At 34.4% G+C, this 13,914-nt stretch overlaps 1 protein-coding gene across 1 annotated transcript; it reads left to right on the top strand.

Moving 5' to 3' along the window:
* Positions 1–1,808: 1,808 nt before the first annotated feature.
* On the top strand, positions 1,809–12,864 carry LOC144353143 (caspase-8-like). Its single transcript, XM_085506148.1, has 4 exons — positions 1,809–1,873; positions 11,054–11,378; positions 12,385–12,450; positions 12,653–12,864. Exons 2-4 carry the CDS (start codon positions 11,066–11,068, stop codon positions 12,853–12,855), a joined length of 582 nt encoding a protein of 193 aa, XP_085362274.1. The 5' UTR covers positions 1,809–1,873; positions 11,054–11,065; the 3' UTR covers positions 12,856–12,864.
* The last annotated feature ends 1,050 nt before the right edge of the window (positions 12,865–13,914 follow it).

The raw sequence follows: 13,914 nt of genomic DNA, 5'->3' as shown, positions 1-13,914 counted from the left end.
GTCGTTTCAATTCAATTGACTACATTCTTACCCAGATTGGCATGATATAAAATGGCCGTTGCCTCAACTCTGTACTGACATATAACGTAGACTAAAGTTCAGTGTGACAATTCGTTAGTTCAATTTTTATTTACGGTGTGTCACCTGAATATTTCTCATAACTTTGCCAAATCTGTCTTTCTGCTGCGCCCTACACGCAATTTCACCATCGTTTCGCTTCAATCGACTACATTCCTACCCAAACTGGCACCAAAGTATTGAACTAATTTATTTTCATACACTGTTTTATATTATAAGGGATATTTTCGATGAATTACAGCCCCTCTCATTCGGAGAATTTGTCATGGTTATTTAAAAAAAAAATTCAATGGACATATCTGTACGTCACCTTTTACGAGGGTTACGATTGGCTAATTTGTAGATAACGTGGTTATTGTCTCCAGGTCCGTTGGTGTCGAGGCGTGTCTACCCAGTATTTTGTTTTATGAGAAAATGTCTTAGTTTAATTAATTCAGGTCAATTTGATCAAGGGTCCGTCATTTTTAACACTGTTTAACTTACGTGGCGTGAAAATCAGAATATAGCTGTTACTTCAAAGTTGTACTGACATATAACATAGTATAGTGTGACAATACTTTAATACAATTCATCTGAATATTTAATTTTTTTTGGAATTGGCTAAGTTGTCTTTCCACAGTACCATTTATACATTTTCACCATCCGTTTAGGTTAATCTACTCTATTTTTACCCATACTGCCATGATAGTAGTAAACTAATTTATATTCATATACTGTTTGTTCCACGATATAAGAAACATATTCGGCGAATTGCACCCCCTCTCTGTTCGCAGAATTCGTCATGGTTGTTGTTAAAAAAATCACCATAGACACAATTGTACGTCACCTCTTACGAGGGTTACGATTGGCTGATTTGTAGATAACGTGTTCATTGTCTCCAGTTCCGTTGGCGTCGAGTCGTTTCTACTCAACATTTTCTTTTCGGCAAAAACTTTTAACATTTTTCTACAAGACTTAAGTAGGAAGTCTAGTTTTCGCGACAGTGGTGAGTATTTACTTTTTTTCTAAAGTTACTATATGCTGATTTGTATATAACGTGGTCATTGTCTCCATGTTCGTTTGCATCAAGCCAATTCTACTCAGCCTTTTGTTTTATGAAAGACTTTTTAGCATTTTTTAAAGACCTAACTAAGAAGTCTTAGTTTTCGCGTGTATTTAAAAATCGAGACCCTTAACTCAAATTGTGTATAAGTTCATACAGTTGCTATAGTGCACTACACAAAATGTTTTGATCAAGGGTCCGTTATTAATGACACTGTTTATCTTACGTGCCGTGAAAATCAGAGAAAGGCTGTTGCTTCAACTTTGTGCTGACATATAACTAGAGTTTAGTGTGATAATTCTTTGGTACATTTTTTGTTTGTGGTGTCTTATCTTAGTTCATACAATGTTACCATTCTTTCGATTTAATCGACTATATATTTACACAGACGGTCATGATAGTAGTAAAATAATGTATAATCATGCACTGTTTTTTCTATGATATAAGGAACATATTCGGCGAATTACACCCCCTCTCTGTTCGCAGAATTTGTCATGGTTGTTGTTTAAACAAATCACCATGGACACAATTGTACGTCACCTATTACGAGGGTTACGATTGGCTAATTTGTAGATAACGTAGTCATTGTTTACTGGTCCGTTGGCGTCGAGTCGTTTCTACCGAGCATTTTGTTTGCTGAGAAAATTTTTAGCATTTTTATTACAGAACTCAAGTAGTTAGTCTAGTTTTTGCGAGAGTGGTGAGTATTCCAGAATAGAGACATTTAATTTAAATTGCGGAGAAGTTCATAAGGTTGGTATCGTCATTAATGGCACTGTTTATCTTACGTGGCGTGAAAATCAGAGAATGGCTGTTGCTTCAACTTTGTACTGACATATAACTAGAGTTTAGTGTGATAATTCTTTGGTACAATTTTTGTTTGTGGTGTCTTATCTTAGTTCATACAATGTTACCATTCTTTCGATTTAATCGACTATGTATTTACACAGACTGTCATGATAGTAGTAAAATAATGTATAATCATGCACTGTTTTTTCTATGATATAAGGAACATATTCGGCGAATTACACCCCCTCTCTGTTCGCAGAATTTGTCATGGTTGTTGTTTAAACAAATCACCATAGACACAATTGTACGTCACCTATTACGAGGGTTACGATTGGCTAATTTGTAGATAACGTAGTCATTGTTTACATGTGTCTTTGGCGTCGAGTCGTTTCTACAGAGCATTTTGTTTGCTGAGACAATTTTTAGCATTTTCTTTACAGAACACAAGTAGTTAGTCTAGTTTTTGCGAGAGTGGTGAGTATTTCAGAATAGAGACATTTAATTTAAATTGCAGAGAAGTTCATACGGTTGTTATCGTCATTAATGGCACTGTTTATCTTACGTGGCGTGAAAATCAGAGAATGGCTGTTGCTTCAACTTTGTACTGACATATAACTAGAGTTGAGTGTGATAATTCTTTGGTACAATTTTTGTTTGTGGTGTCTTATCTTAGTTCATACAATGTTACCATTCTTTCGATTTAATCGACTATATATTTACTCAGACTGTCATGATAGTAGTAAAATAATGTATAATCATGCACTGTTTTTTCTATGATATAAGGAACATATTCGGCGAATTACACACCCACTCTGTTCGCAGAATTTGTCATGGTTGTTGTTTAAACAAATCACCATGGACACAATTGTACGTCACCTATTACGAGGGTTACGATTGGCTAGATTGTAGATAACGTGGTCATTGTGTCCTGGTTCGTTGGCGTTGAGTCGTTTCTACCCAGCATTATGTTTGCTCAGAACATTTTTAGCATTTTCTTTACAGAACTCAAGTAGTAAGTCTAGTTTTTGCGACAGTGGTGAGTATTTCAGAATAGAGACATTTAATTTAAATTGCGGAGAAGTTCATACGTTGTTATCGTCATTAATGGCATTGTTTATCTTACGTGGCTTGAAAATCAGATAATGGTTGTTGCTTCAACTTTGTACTGACATATAACTATAGTTTAGTGTGATAATTCTTTAGAGCAATTTTTATGTGGTGTCTTATCTTATGTTTATACAATTTTACCATTCTTTCGATTTAATCGACTATATTCTTACCCATACTGCCATGATTGTAGTAAACTAATTTATATCCATACACTGTTTGTTTCATGATATAAGGAACATATTCGGCGAATTACACCCCCTCTCGGTTTGCAGAATTCGTCACGGTTGTTGTTTACACAAATCACCATGGACACAATTGTACGTCACCTATTACGAGAGTTACGATTGGCTGATTTGTCGATAACGTAGTCATTGTCTCCAGGTTCGTTGGCATCGAGTCATTTCTATCCAGCATTTTGTTTGCTGAGAAAATGTTTAGCATTTTTTTTACAGAACTTAAGTATGAAGTCTAGTTTTCACGAGAGTATGGAATATTTCCGAATAGAGAAATTTAATTTAAATTGTGGAGAAGTTCATACGGTTTTTATCGTCATTAATGGCACTGTTTATCTTATGTGGCGTGAAAATCAGAGGATGGCTGTTGCTTCAATTTTGTACTGACATATAACTAAAGTTTAGTGTGATAATTTTTTAGTGCAATTTTTGTTTGTGGTGTCTTATCTTATGTTTATACAATTTCACCATCCTTTCGATTTAATCGACTGTATTCTTACCCATACTGCCATAATAGTAGTAAACTAATTTATATTCATACACTGTTTGTTTCATGATATAAGGAACACATTCGGCGAATTATACCCCCTCTCGGTTTTCAGAATTCGTCACGGTTGTTGTTTACACAAATCACCATGGACACAATTGTGCGTCACCTATTACGAGAGTTACGATTGGCTGATTTGTAGATAACGTAGTCATTTTCTCCAGGTCCGTTGGCGTCGAGTCGTTTCTACCCAGCATTGTGTTTTCTGAGAGAATTTTTATCATTTTTTTATAAGACTTAAGTAGGAAGTCTAGTATTCGCGAGTGTGGTGCGTATTTCAGAATCGAGACATTTAATTTAAATTTCGGAGAAGTTAATATGGTTGTTTTAGTGAACTACAGACAATGGCTTTATCAAGGATCCGTCACTAATATCACTGTTTAACTTACGTGGCGTGAACATTAGAAAATGGTGTTATTTTTGCTTTGTACTGACATATAACAAAGACTGAAGTTTTGTATGCAGCACCGTTTATGCAATTTTACCGTCCTTTCGATTCAATTAACTACATTCTTAGCCATTCTTAGCATTTTTAATGGACCCAACTTAGAAGTCTTAGTTGTCGCGAGTATTTGAGAATAGAGACAATTAATTTAAATTGTGGAGTAGTTTATATAGATGTTACAGTGCACTACACAAAATGTTTTGGTCAAGGGTTCGTCATTAATGGCACTGTTCATCCTACGTTTATCTTACCATTCTTTCAATTTAATCGACTATAATCTTACCCATACTGCCATGATAGTCGTAAACTAATATATATTCATACACTGTTTGTTTCATGATATAAGGAAAATATTCGGCGAATTGCACCCCATCTCTGTTCGCAGAATTCGTCATGGTTGTTGTTTGAACAAATCACCATGGACAAAATTGTACGTCACCTATTACGAGAGTTACGATTGGCTGATTTGTAGATAACGTGGTCATTGTGTCCTGGCCTGTTGGCGTCGAGCCGTTTCTACCCAGTATTTTGTTTGCTGAGAACATTTTTAGCATTTTTTACAGAACTCAAGTAGGAAGTATAGTTTTCGCGAGAGTGGTGAGTATTTCAGAATAGAGACATTTAATTTAAATTGCGGAGAAGTTCATACGGTTGTTATCGTCATTAATGACACTGTTTATTTTACGTGGCATGAAAATCAGAGAATGGCTGTTGCTTCAACTTTGTACTGACATATACCTAAAGTTTAGTGTGATAATTCTTTAGTGCAATTTTTGTTTGTGGCGTCTTATTGAATATTTTTCCTGAATTGGTCTTTCTACGGTATCCTTTATGCAATTTTACCTACGTTTAGATTTAATCGACTACATTTTAACCCAGACTGGCATAATATTATCAAATTAGTTCATATTCATAGACTGTTTGTTCCACATTATAATTAACATATTGGAATAATTACACCTCTTCTTTGTTACGCACTATTTATCACCAATGACACAATTGGACGTCACATGTTACGAGAGTTACGATTTGCTTATTTGTAGATAATGTGGCCATTGCCTCCAGGTTCTTTGGCGTCGATTCGTTTTCTCATTTCCGGTTCTTCTTTTTTTTGAGAGAAAGATTTTTAGCAGCATTTTTTTATTGCATTGCATAATAATCTGACCTACAAGAAAGTCTACTTTTCGCGACTGTGTTGAGTATTTGAGACACCTAATTTAAATTGCGGAGGAGTGAATTGTACTATTCAGTGTATTGTTTTCATATTGTTGCTATAGTACATTACATACAAGCGCTTGTTCAAGGCTCCTCAAACACAGACACAAATGTGCGTCACCTATTACCATAACGATTGCCTGGTTTGTAGATAACTGATTGACTGATGTGTAGATAACGTGGTAATTGTCTTCAGGTCGAGTGGTTTTTACCGAGCATTTTTTTTGATAGAATTTTTAGTACATAATTAGGAAATCCAATTTTCGTGATAGTGGTGAGTATTTTAGAGACACTTCGTTTAAATTGCAGAGGAGTGAATTGAATCATTTAAAGTTATTTGGTTCATATGGTTGTTATTGTTCTCTACATGCAATGGCTTGATCAAGTTTCAGTCACTATTAGCAATGTTTGTCTTATATGGCGTGACAACAGAAAATGACTGGTGCTTCAACTTTGTATTACCCAATAACATTGTACAAAGTTCAGTGTGATAATTCTTCAGTACTACGCACTTGTTGTTGTATAGCAAACTGGCATGATAATATTAAACTAATTTACATGCATACACTGTTTGTTTCACGACATAAGATACATATTTATTACGATAATTAAAGTTGCGTGTACTATAGATACCGTGGTCATAGTCTGCAGGTCTACTGGCATAGAATCGTTTCTACCCATAAGTAGCCTAACAACAAAAAAGTCAAAATCTCGCTATTATATAATTTGTTCTCATCGAACGTACTCAATGTAAATTTTAAGCCTCGGCGTATAAAACACACGTATTACTTCTTTCTCATAATGTGCGATTTTTTTTCCTAATTTGCCACTACATAGGAAATGATAATAGTATATAACCATTCGCGAATGTACATGTAATTCAATACTATTGAACTCAATAAGAATAAAACACAAAAATACGATGCGCTGTTTTCTGTTCTCTTCCTCTATTAAAGAAAACACGTGACCTGAAAGATTTGTATTATTTCTTAAATAATGTTCTTCTGCCAGGCGACAGTTCCGGACATTGAATATCAGTGTTGTCTCTCTCGCAATTTGTTTACGTGCAAATAGCAAGGGCTAGTGCTGACATATTGTACTTTATTGCTACAGATGACATATTCATGTTTGGGACTACAAGACAGGGCTAAACGGCCATCTCTCTATCAAATGGCAATTTAATTTAGTGCACATAAACTGATTCAAATGAAATTGTGTGAAAATTAACGACAAATTTATCGCATACTACAAATCGCCACAGAGTCTGATTTTATCAATCCGATGTTGAGATAGCTTCACTGGAATCGTAAATAGTTCAGTTGTGGTGCAAAATGATGCTTGGTATGATAACGCGCAATATTGCCAGACGAAATGACCTGACACAGCTGACTAGGGTCACCCATATATTTAATCCACGCCTTATTGATTTACTAAAAATTAAATTCAATATAATATTCAATATATCAGTGAATATATAGTAAATGCCTTCTAAGTTCAAGTATTCACCCATGGCACGAGAAGAGGATGTCAAGCTAGAGTCTGATAACCGCCGTTTCAATTTTCCAGACATGTATGGCAAAGTTGAAAAACTTTAGTTACATGCATTGTTTCTTCTACGATATGAGTACCCCTTTTCCGTATAACGGGAAATATGTCATAGTTATCAATAACTAAATGAACTTTGACACAATGTACGTCACTTAATACGAGAGTTACGATTTGCTGAACCGTAGATAACGTGATCATTGCTTTTAGACCCGTTGGCTCCGAGTCGTTTCTACACGGCCGTGTTCGTACGAGAATTGTTAGTAGCTTGCCTATTACACTACATAAGTGGATGAACAACAAAGAAGTGTATTTCATTATTTGAGAATTGGGATATTATATTTCAATTGTGGAATGGTGAATTTTACCATTTAATTTAAGATGGTCCATAATCAAAAAAACTAAATGTATCAAAGTTCAGGGTGGCATTATTATTGCAAAGGTCGTCCCTGTTGGCTATTTTTGTCACCTGAAACCATAAATAGTTGTGGTGTTATGCAAAACGATGCTTGGTATGATAACGTGCACTAATGCCAGACGAAGTGACCAAGCACTGCAAACCATAGTCAGTCATAAATTTAGTCAATGCGCTAATGATTTGCTGAAATTTAATTTCGGATTTGCTTGTCAATATTCATTATATATGTGAATATAAAAGTTTAGTAAATGTCTTTTGGATTCGAGACTATAAGAACATTTTCAAATTACCACCTGAGAAAAGGGATGCAAAATTAGAAGTTGATTAACGCCGTTTCGATTTTCTAGCCTGCTATGTCAAAAAATAATTTAAATACATGCACTTTTCGTTCTATGATATGAGTACCTCACTTCTCCGTTATGAAAAATATGTAATAATTGTTGTTGAAAAATAAGCTTTGACACAATGTACGTTAATTTTTGCGAGAGTTACTATAGGCTGATTTGTAGATAACGTGGTCTTGTATCCAAGTTCGTTGTCATCGAGTCGTTTCTACCCAGCATTATATTGGATTAGAGACAATGGTCTGATCAAGGTCCGTCCGTAAAGGCACTGTTTATCTTACGTGGCGTGACAATCATAAATTGGATGTTGCTTCAACTTTGTATACATATTCATTGTCTCCACGTCTGTTGGCGTCGAGTAGTTTCCTCCCAGCACTATATTTTCTAAGAGAATTTATATTACAAGACCTAAGTAGGTAGTCTAGTTTTCGCAAGAGTGGTGAGTATTTCAGAATCGAGACACTTAACTTAAAATTTTGAGAAGTTCATATGGTTGTTATAGTTGGTTAGGGTCCGTCACTAATGGCACTGTTCAATTTACGTGGCGTGAAAATTACAAAATGGCTTTTGCTTCAACTTTGTACTGACATATAACATAGACTAAAGTTTAGTGTCAAAATTCGTTAGTGCAATTTTTATTTGCGGTGTCTCATCTGTATATTTTCCATGAATTGGCCGAATCTGTTTTTCTGCAGCATACTTAACGCATTTTCCCCTCGCTTCGAATTACTCGACTACATTCTCATCCAGACTGGCATGATAATTTTAAACTAATTTATATTCATACACTTTTTGGTCCACGATATAAGTAACATATTTAGAGAATTACACCTCTTCTTTGTTACATACAGTGTGTCATAGTTGTTGTTAAAGAATTACCATGGGCATAATTGTACCACCTATTACGAGAGTATCAATTGGCTGATTTGTAGATAACGTGGTCATTGTCTCCAGGTCCGAGGATGTCGAGTCGTTTTAACCCAGCATTTTGTTTTCTGGGAAACTTTTAGCATTCATGCAAAACATAAATAGGAAATCTGGTTTTCGCGACAGTGGTGAGTATTTGAGTAGTGAGACACTTGATTGAAATTGTGGTTAAGTTCATATGTTATTACAGTGGACTAGTCTCAATGGCTCGATCGAGGGTCCGTCACTTACGGCACTGTTTATATTATGTGGCGTAACAATCAGAAATTGGATGTTGCTTCAACTTTGTCCTGACATATACCATGGACTAAAGTTTAGTGTGACAATTCTTTAGTGCATTTTTTGTTTCTTATCTGAATATTTTTCTAGAATTGGCCAAATTTGTCTTTCAGCAGCAAAGTGACATTAACGAGTCGATTGAGTGTCTGCTATCATGAAATAGATACAGACCAGGTCTTATTGGCGGATTGCCGACCATTTTGTAATATTCTCAATAACTTCTCTACTTGTAGTGATGTCTTATCCGATCATATTTATTTTGCTTGAATTAGAATAATTTGTCTTTCCGCAGCGCCATGCATGCAATGTAACCGTCGTTTCGATTTAAACAAGGACACTCTTACCAAGATTGGGATGATAATATTAAATTTATTTATATTCATACACTGTTTCTCCCAATGCATAAGTAATATATTAGGGAAGTATGCATCTTCTTCGCTAGGAGAAATTGTCATATTTGTTCACCATGAACATAATGTACGCCAGATATCACGAGAGTTACGATTGGCTAAAGTGTGGACAATGTAGTCATTTTTCCCAATGTCCGTTGTCGTCGAGTTGTTTCTACCAGCCGTTTTTCGATTACATTGCATTACATATGTAGACGAGCAACAAGGAGGCATAATTACCGAGACATTGTATTTGGGACATGTTGGTTCATTTCCAAAGTGTTAATTGTAACATTTAAGTAATTTGGTTTATAGTCATATAAACTGTAATACATCAAAGCTTAGGTTTCATTGTGTTTGTGTTAGTGCACTATAGACAATGACACGATCTACTATGCAGTTGTACAAAGTGTAATAACGACGTAAATTGTAGTGGCTTTAACAGCACCTAGCCAATATATCTATCTGTTAGCATGATTTCAAGAGTCTATTGACATTCAGTAGCCATGAAGTAGCCTTTCATTTAAATTATGTTTTGTAACCAGTCTATTGTAGAAAATAAACACGTGGGTAGCATGCTTTGAATAGCGTGTTTTTTTTTTTTTAGATGGGGTAGTGCATTCATGTTTATGGAGTGACTATTTGTTCTGCTATCATTTCAAATCAAAGTATTTTGTCATTTTAAACAAGTAGTCGTTATTTTTAAGATTTATATAATCTTCTCAGTCAAGAGAGAAAGCACGATTTGATCCCACAGAGCAGCTGAGTCTTGAAATGCATAAATTTCTTGTTGTGTATTGTTCATGTTTTGTTGACATCTTGGGACACTTCTACATGGGTGTATGTTAGTACATATGTGTAAGCAGCATAGAGAGTTTGCAATATATTTATTTTAGAACCGAAGCCTCGCAATTATTGACAATTTAACAGACACAATTTTCACCATCTGATATACAACGTGTTTTTTCACAACTTCAATTTTGGGCATTATTTAGTTTTAGTCGTGATTTTTTCCAAGTTGTACTTTTGTCGCACTGTAATAATATTACTGTTATACAATAACATGCATTGTAAAATTGTCATATGTCCTGGTTATCCTTTTTAGGCTAAGCTAACCTCCGGACTACATTTTTATTGTGTATTGATGATTAGTATTGCATTTTAATGAACGAAAGCAATATCAAAACACCAAAATGTTCAGTTGGCGAGTGATAGTTGATCGGTATGTAAGAAATAGCTATCGGATCGTATGTTTAAGGAAGGACACACAGTGTTGAATTCAAATACCAAACCTCCTAAGCCGATTTACAATAGTGTGCTAATTATGAGAACTCACACATCGATGCAGGTCAATATTGTTCCTGCAAAGTGTGCGGTATCCTTTTGCAAAGAGGAGACATTTGCCTCATATCTGAGTCATGTCTCACAACAAACTTGTACTAGTTCTACATATTGTGAACTTTGTCGTGTTAGAGAATGTTTCTTCGCGGGTTCCATATGTATTCAATCGTTAATTGTGAATTTGTATTTCTAGTGAAGTATGATGATGTATTCCGTCAGGGCAACGAGATGTAGACATATCAAAGGTGCAGAATATATATTATACAAGTATATTGTGTTATGCATGGCTATGTATCTGTAGTGATGAATTATAACTATTTTGACTTGAGAATATAAAATGTCTCTTTACAGAATGCATTAGCAATGGCTACCAATACATTGAACAGTAGGCTTCGTGAACTATATCAAGATATACAATCGGAGCTTGATCAAGGGGAGGTCGAAAGAATTAAGCAGTTCCTCTCAAATGCACAACTGCCCAAGGCTGAAAAAGAAAGCCTAAAGGGAGCAGCTGATATTTTTTTGAGACTAGAAGAAAGGGGGTTGATCAAAGCAGATGATTTGTCACTATTACGTCATCTAATAACTAAGATCAACAGAGAACCGTTAATAAATGAGTACATAACACCATGTCAAAATGAACTTGATAAGATACGGAAGAAAGAGAAGGACAGAGGTAAATACAATATTGTCAAGTATTTAATATACCTGACATGGATTTTATGATGTGCAGTCTCGGTTTGCATTATTTTGGAGATGCTGAGTCATTGTATTAATGGAAATTATACAATTTAACTGGGAAACTTACAAACAAATATACCAGTCCCTATCGAACCTATCGTCCCTAGTTGAGACTACAAGGACGTAATGCAATGTATATATATATATATATATATATATATATATATATATATATATATATATATATATATATATATATATATATATATAATATATATATATATTAAGCACAGCAGAGTATTTTCAGGTAGGTACAGTAGGTCTTAAGTATAGACTGGATATACCACCCAGAATATGCCAGGGATGTAAGTAGATTGTATCATTTAGTTGGTATGGTTTGATCAGAGACAGCTAGGTAGGTACAGTCATGAGTATAGGGTAGGCATATTACATATGTGAATATATTTGACTGATATTATGTTGTTTGTGTAATAATATTATGTCTTACTGTATTTAGAAAACTGGACTTTTGAAGTTTACACTTTAACGAATGGCCAAATGACAACTATATTAGTATCATACAATCATCAATATTAATCAGTTACGTCACACCCCGTATTCAGTATTAGTTTGGTTTCTTTCAAACTTGCGCCCCTGATGCACCTTGTTTTGGAGAACAAATTCAGAACGCCATTTTGTTTAAATGAATGCTGTTTCATTTGCTCGATAACATTTGAGTGATGTATATATAAGTATGACGAGAAAATCTGACATATTGGTCATTTCGAAGTGTTTCCGATCGAATTCAGAATAAAGAATTTCCGATATTTCATAACAGGATCAAATCAATCATTGGCTAAACATCAGTCTGGTTATAATTAGAAATGAGACGATCAACAATACATTGTCAGTGCACAAGTAAATGGGAATGATCCCCAAACTCACTGTTTAGCACAGCCAATGCGGATGTTCACTTGAATTGCTTATTATTGTCACTATAGAAGACAGCGTAAGAGAGATGGAATTTGGGAAGATGCTGATTGATCTTGCTAAAGAAATAGGGAAAGGTAAATTAGTAATCACATTTAATTATCAACAAACTATTGTTGGTCTCGTTCAAGTTTTAACTTTAAAGTACATCATGATAAAGCAATAGTGAGCAAAACTTTTACATTTTATATGAGGTATATTTTATTAGCGTCATTTAATACATTACAAGATTGTGGAAATCGACACTGAAATTTGCCATGACTTTATCATTTTTTACAGATGAATTGAAAACACTGAAAGCGCTATGTGGTGTTTATTATCTGATACCAAAGGGCGATTTAGAGGATATGAAGGCATATGAAGTGTTTAAACGTTTGGAAGCAAATGGCAGGATCAGCAGTGACAACACAGAGTTGTTGAAACAACTATTAAAGGAAATTAACAGAGTAGATCTTCTGAAAAGACTTGTAATGTCATTTTGATCAAAGAAATTTTAAAGGTAAATATTGTCTGAAACAGAAATTAGGTACAAAATGTTGATTAAATCAATTACCCTATTGATCACTGATTTATTGTTGTTTTTAATTTACAGATTTATGGAAGTGGGCCAATTGTTTGTGAAAGATGAGTCTGGAGCCGAATTATTCGTGTTAATTTATATGGCTGTTAACTGAATATCTACCCGCATTTAGGAATACATTGGCTAGTACTTTTCTTGCCAAATTTTGCATAGATATGTTGCATAACTAATATTGTATAGAAACTGGATTCAAGTTGTGTTATTCTATTATCTTATTTGATGAATCTACATGAATTATATTGTTATGTAATTATTTTTTTTAATTATTTTTTTTTTCAATTTCCAATGCAAAATGCATTATATTATTGCATTGTTAGTTTGTTGAATTTGTTGAAAGCATATTGGGACAGGATTTAAAACTTGTGCCCATAGTACTTGTAGCCTTGGCGCAGTGCGATAAATGATTTCTCAGGCAATGATTCAGTTCTGGTGCTAAAATTAAAATAAACATTAAAATTAATTCATTACGATATATTACACGCAGTGAATATCAAGTGATTCTTTAATTAATGAAGCTATACAGTTCACTCACCTGAAAACATATTGGGACAGAACTTATGACTTGTACCCATAGTTCTTGTAGCCTAGGCGCAGTGAAAAACCTGTGCGATAAATGATTTCTCAGGCTGTGATTCAGATCTGGTGCTGAAATTAAAATAAATATTAAAATTAATTCATTACAATACATTACATGCAGTGAATATCAAGTGATGCTTTAATTAATGAACGTATACAGTTCACTCAACTGAAAACATACTGGGACAGGACTTATATCTTGTACCCACAGTGCTTATAGCCTAGGCGCAGTGCAATACCTGTGTGATATATGATTTCTAAGGCAGTGATTCTGATCTGGTGCTGAAATTAAAATAAAATATTAAATTTACGTCATTACAATATATTACAAGCAGTGAATATCAAGTGATGCTTTAATTAATGAAGGTATACAATTCACTCACCT

The sequence above is a fragment of the Saccoglossus kowalevskii genome, chromosome 12 (genome assembly GCF_978046115.1).
Source record: "Saccoglossus kowalevskii chromosome 12, keSacKowa6.1, whole genome shotgun sequence".
NCBI classification, from domain to species: Eukaryota; Metazoa; Hemichordata; class Enteropneusta; family Harrimaniidae; genus Saccoglossus; species Saccoglossus kowalevskii.
The sequence above is the reverse complement of the archived record's forward strand: the minus strand, read 5'-3'. Positions and strand labels throughout refer to the sequence as shown.

Bases quoted from the DNA above. Each gene is read 5' to 3' on its own strand.
- LOC144353143 (XM_085506148.1), top strand. From the start codon at position 11,066: ATGGCTACCAATACATTGAACAGTAGGCTTCGTGAACTATATCAAGAT. The intron at 11,379-12,384 runs GTAAATACAATA...TTGTCACTATAG, and splicing joins GAAGAAAGAGAAGGACAGAG to AAGACAGCGTAAGAGAGATG. The intron at 12,451-12,652 runs GTAAATTAGTAA...CATTTTTTACAG, and splicing joins TGCTAAAGAAATAGGGAAAG to ATGAATTGAAAACACTGAAA.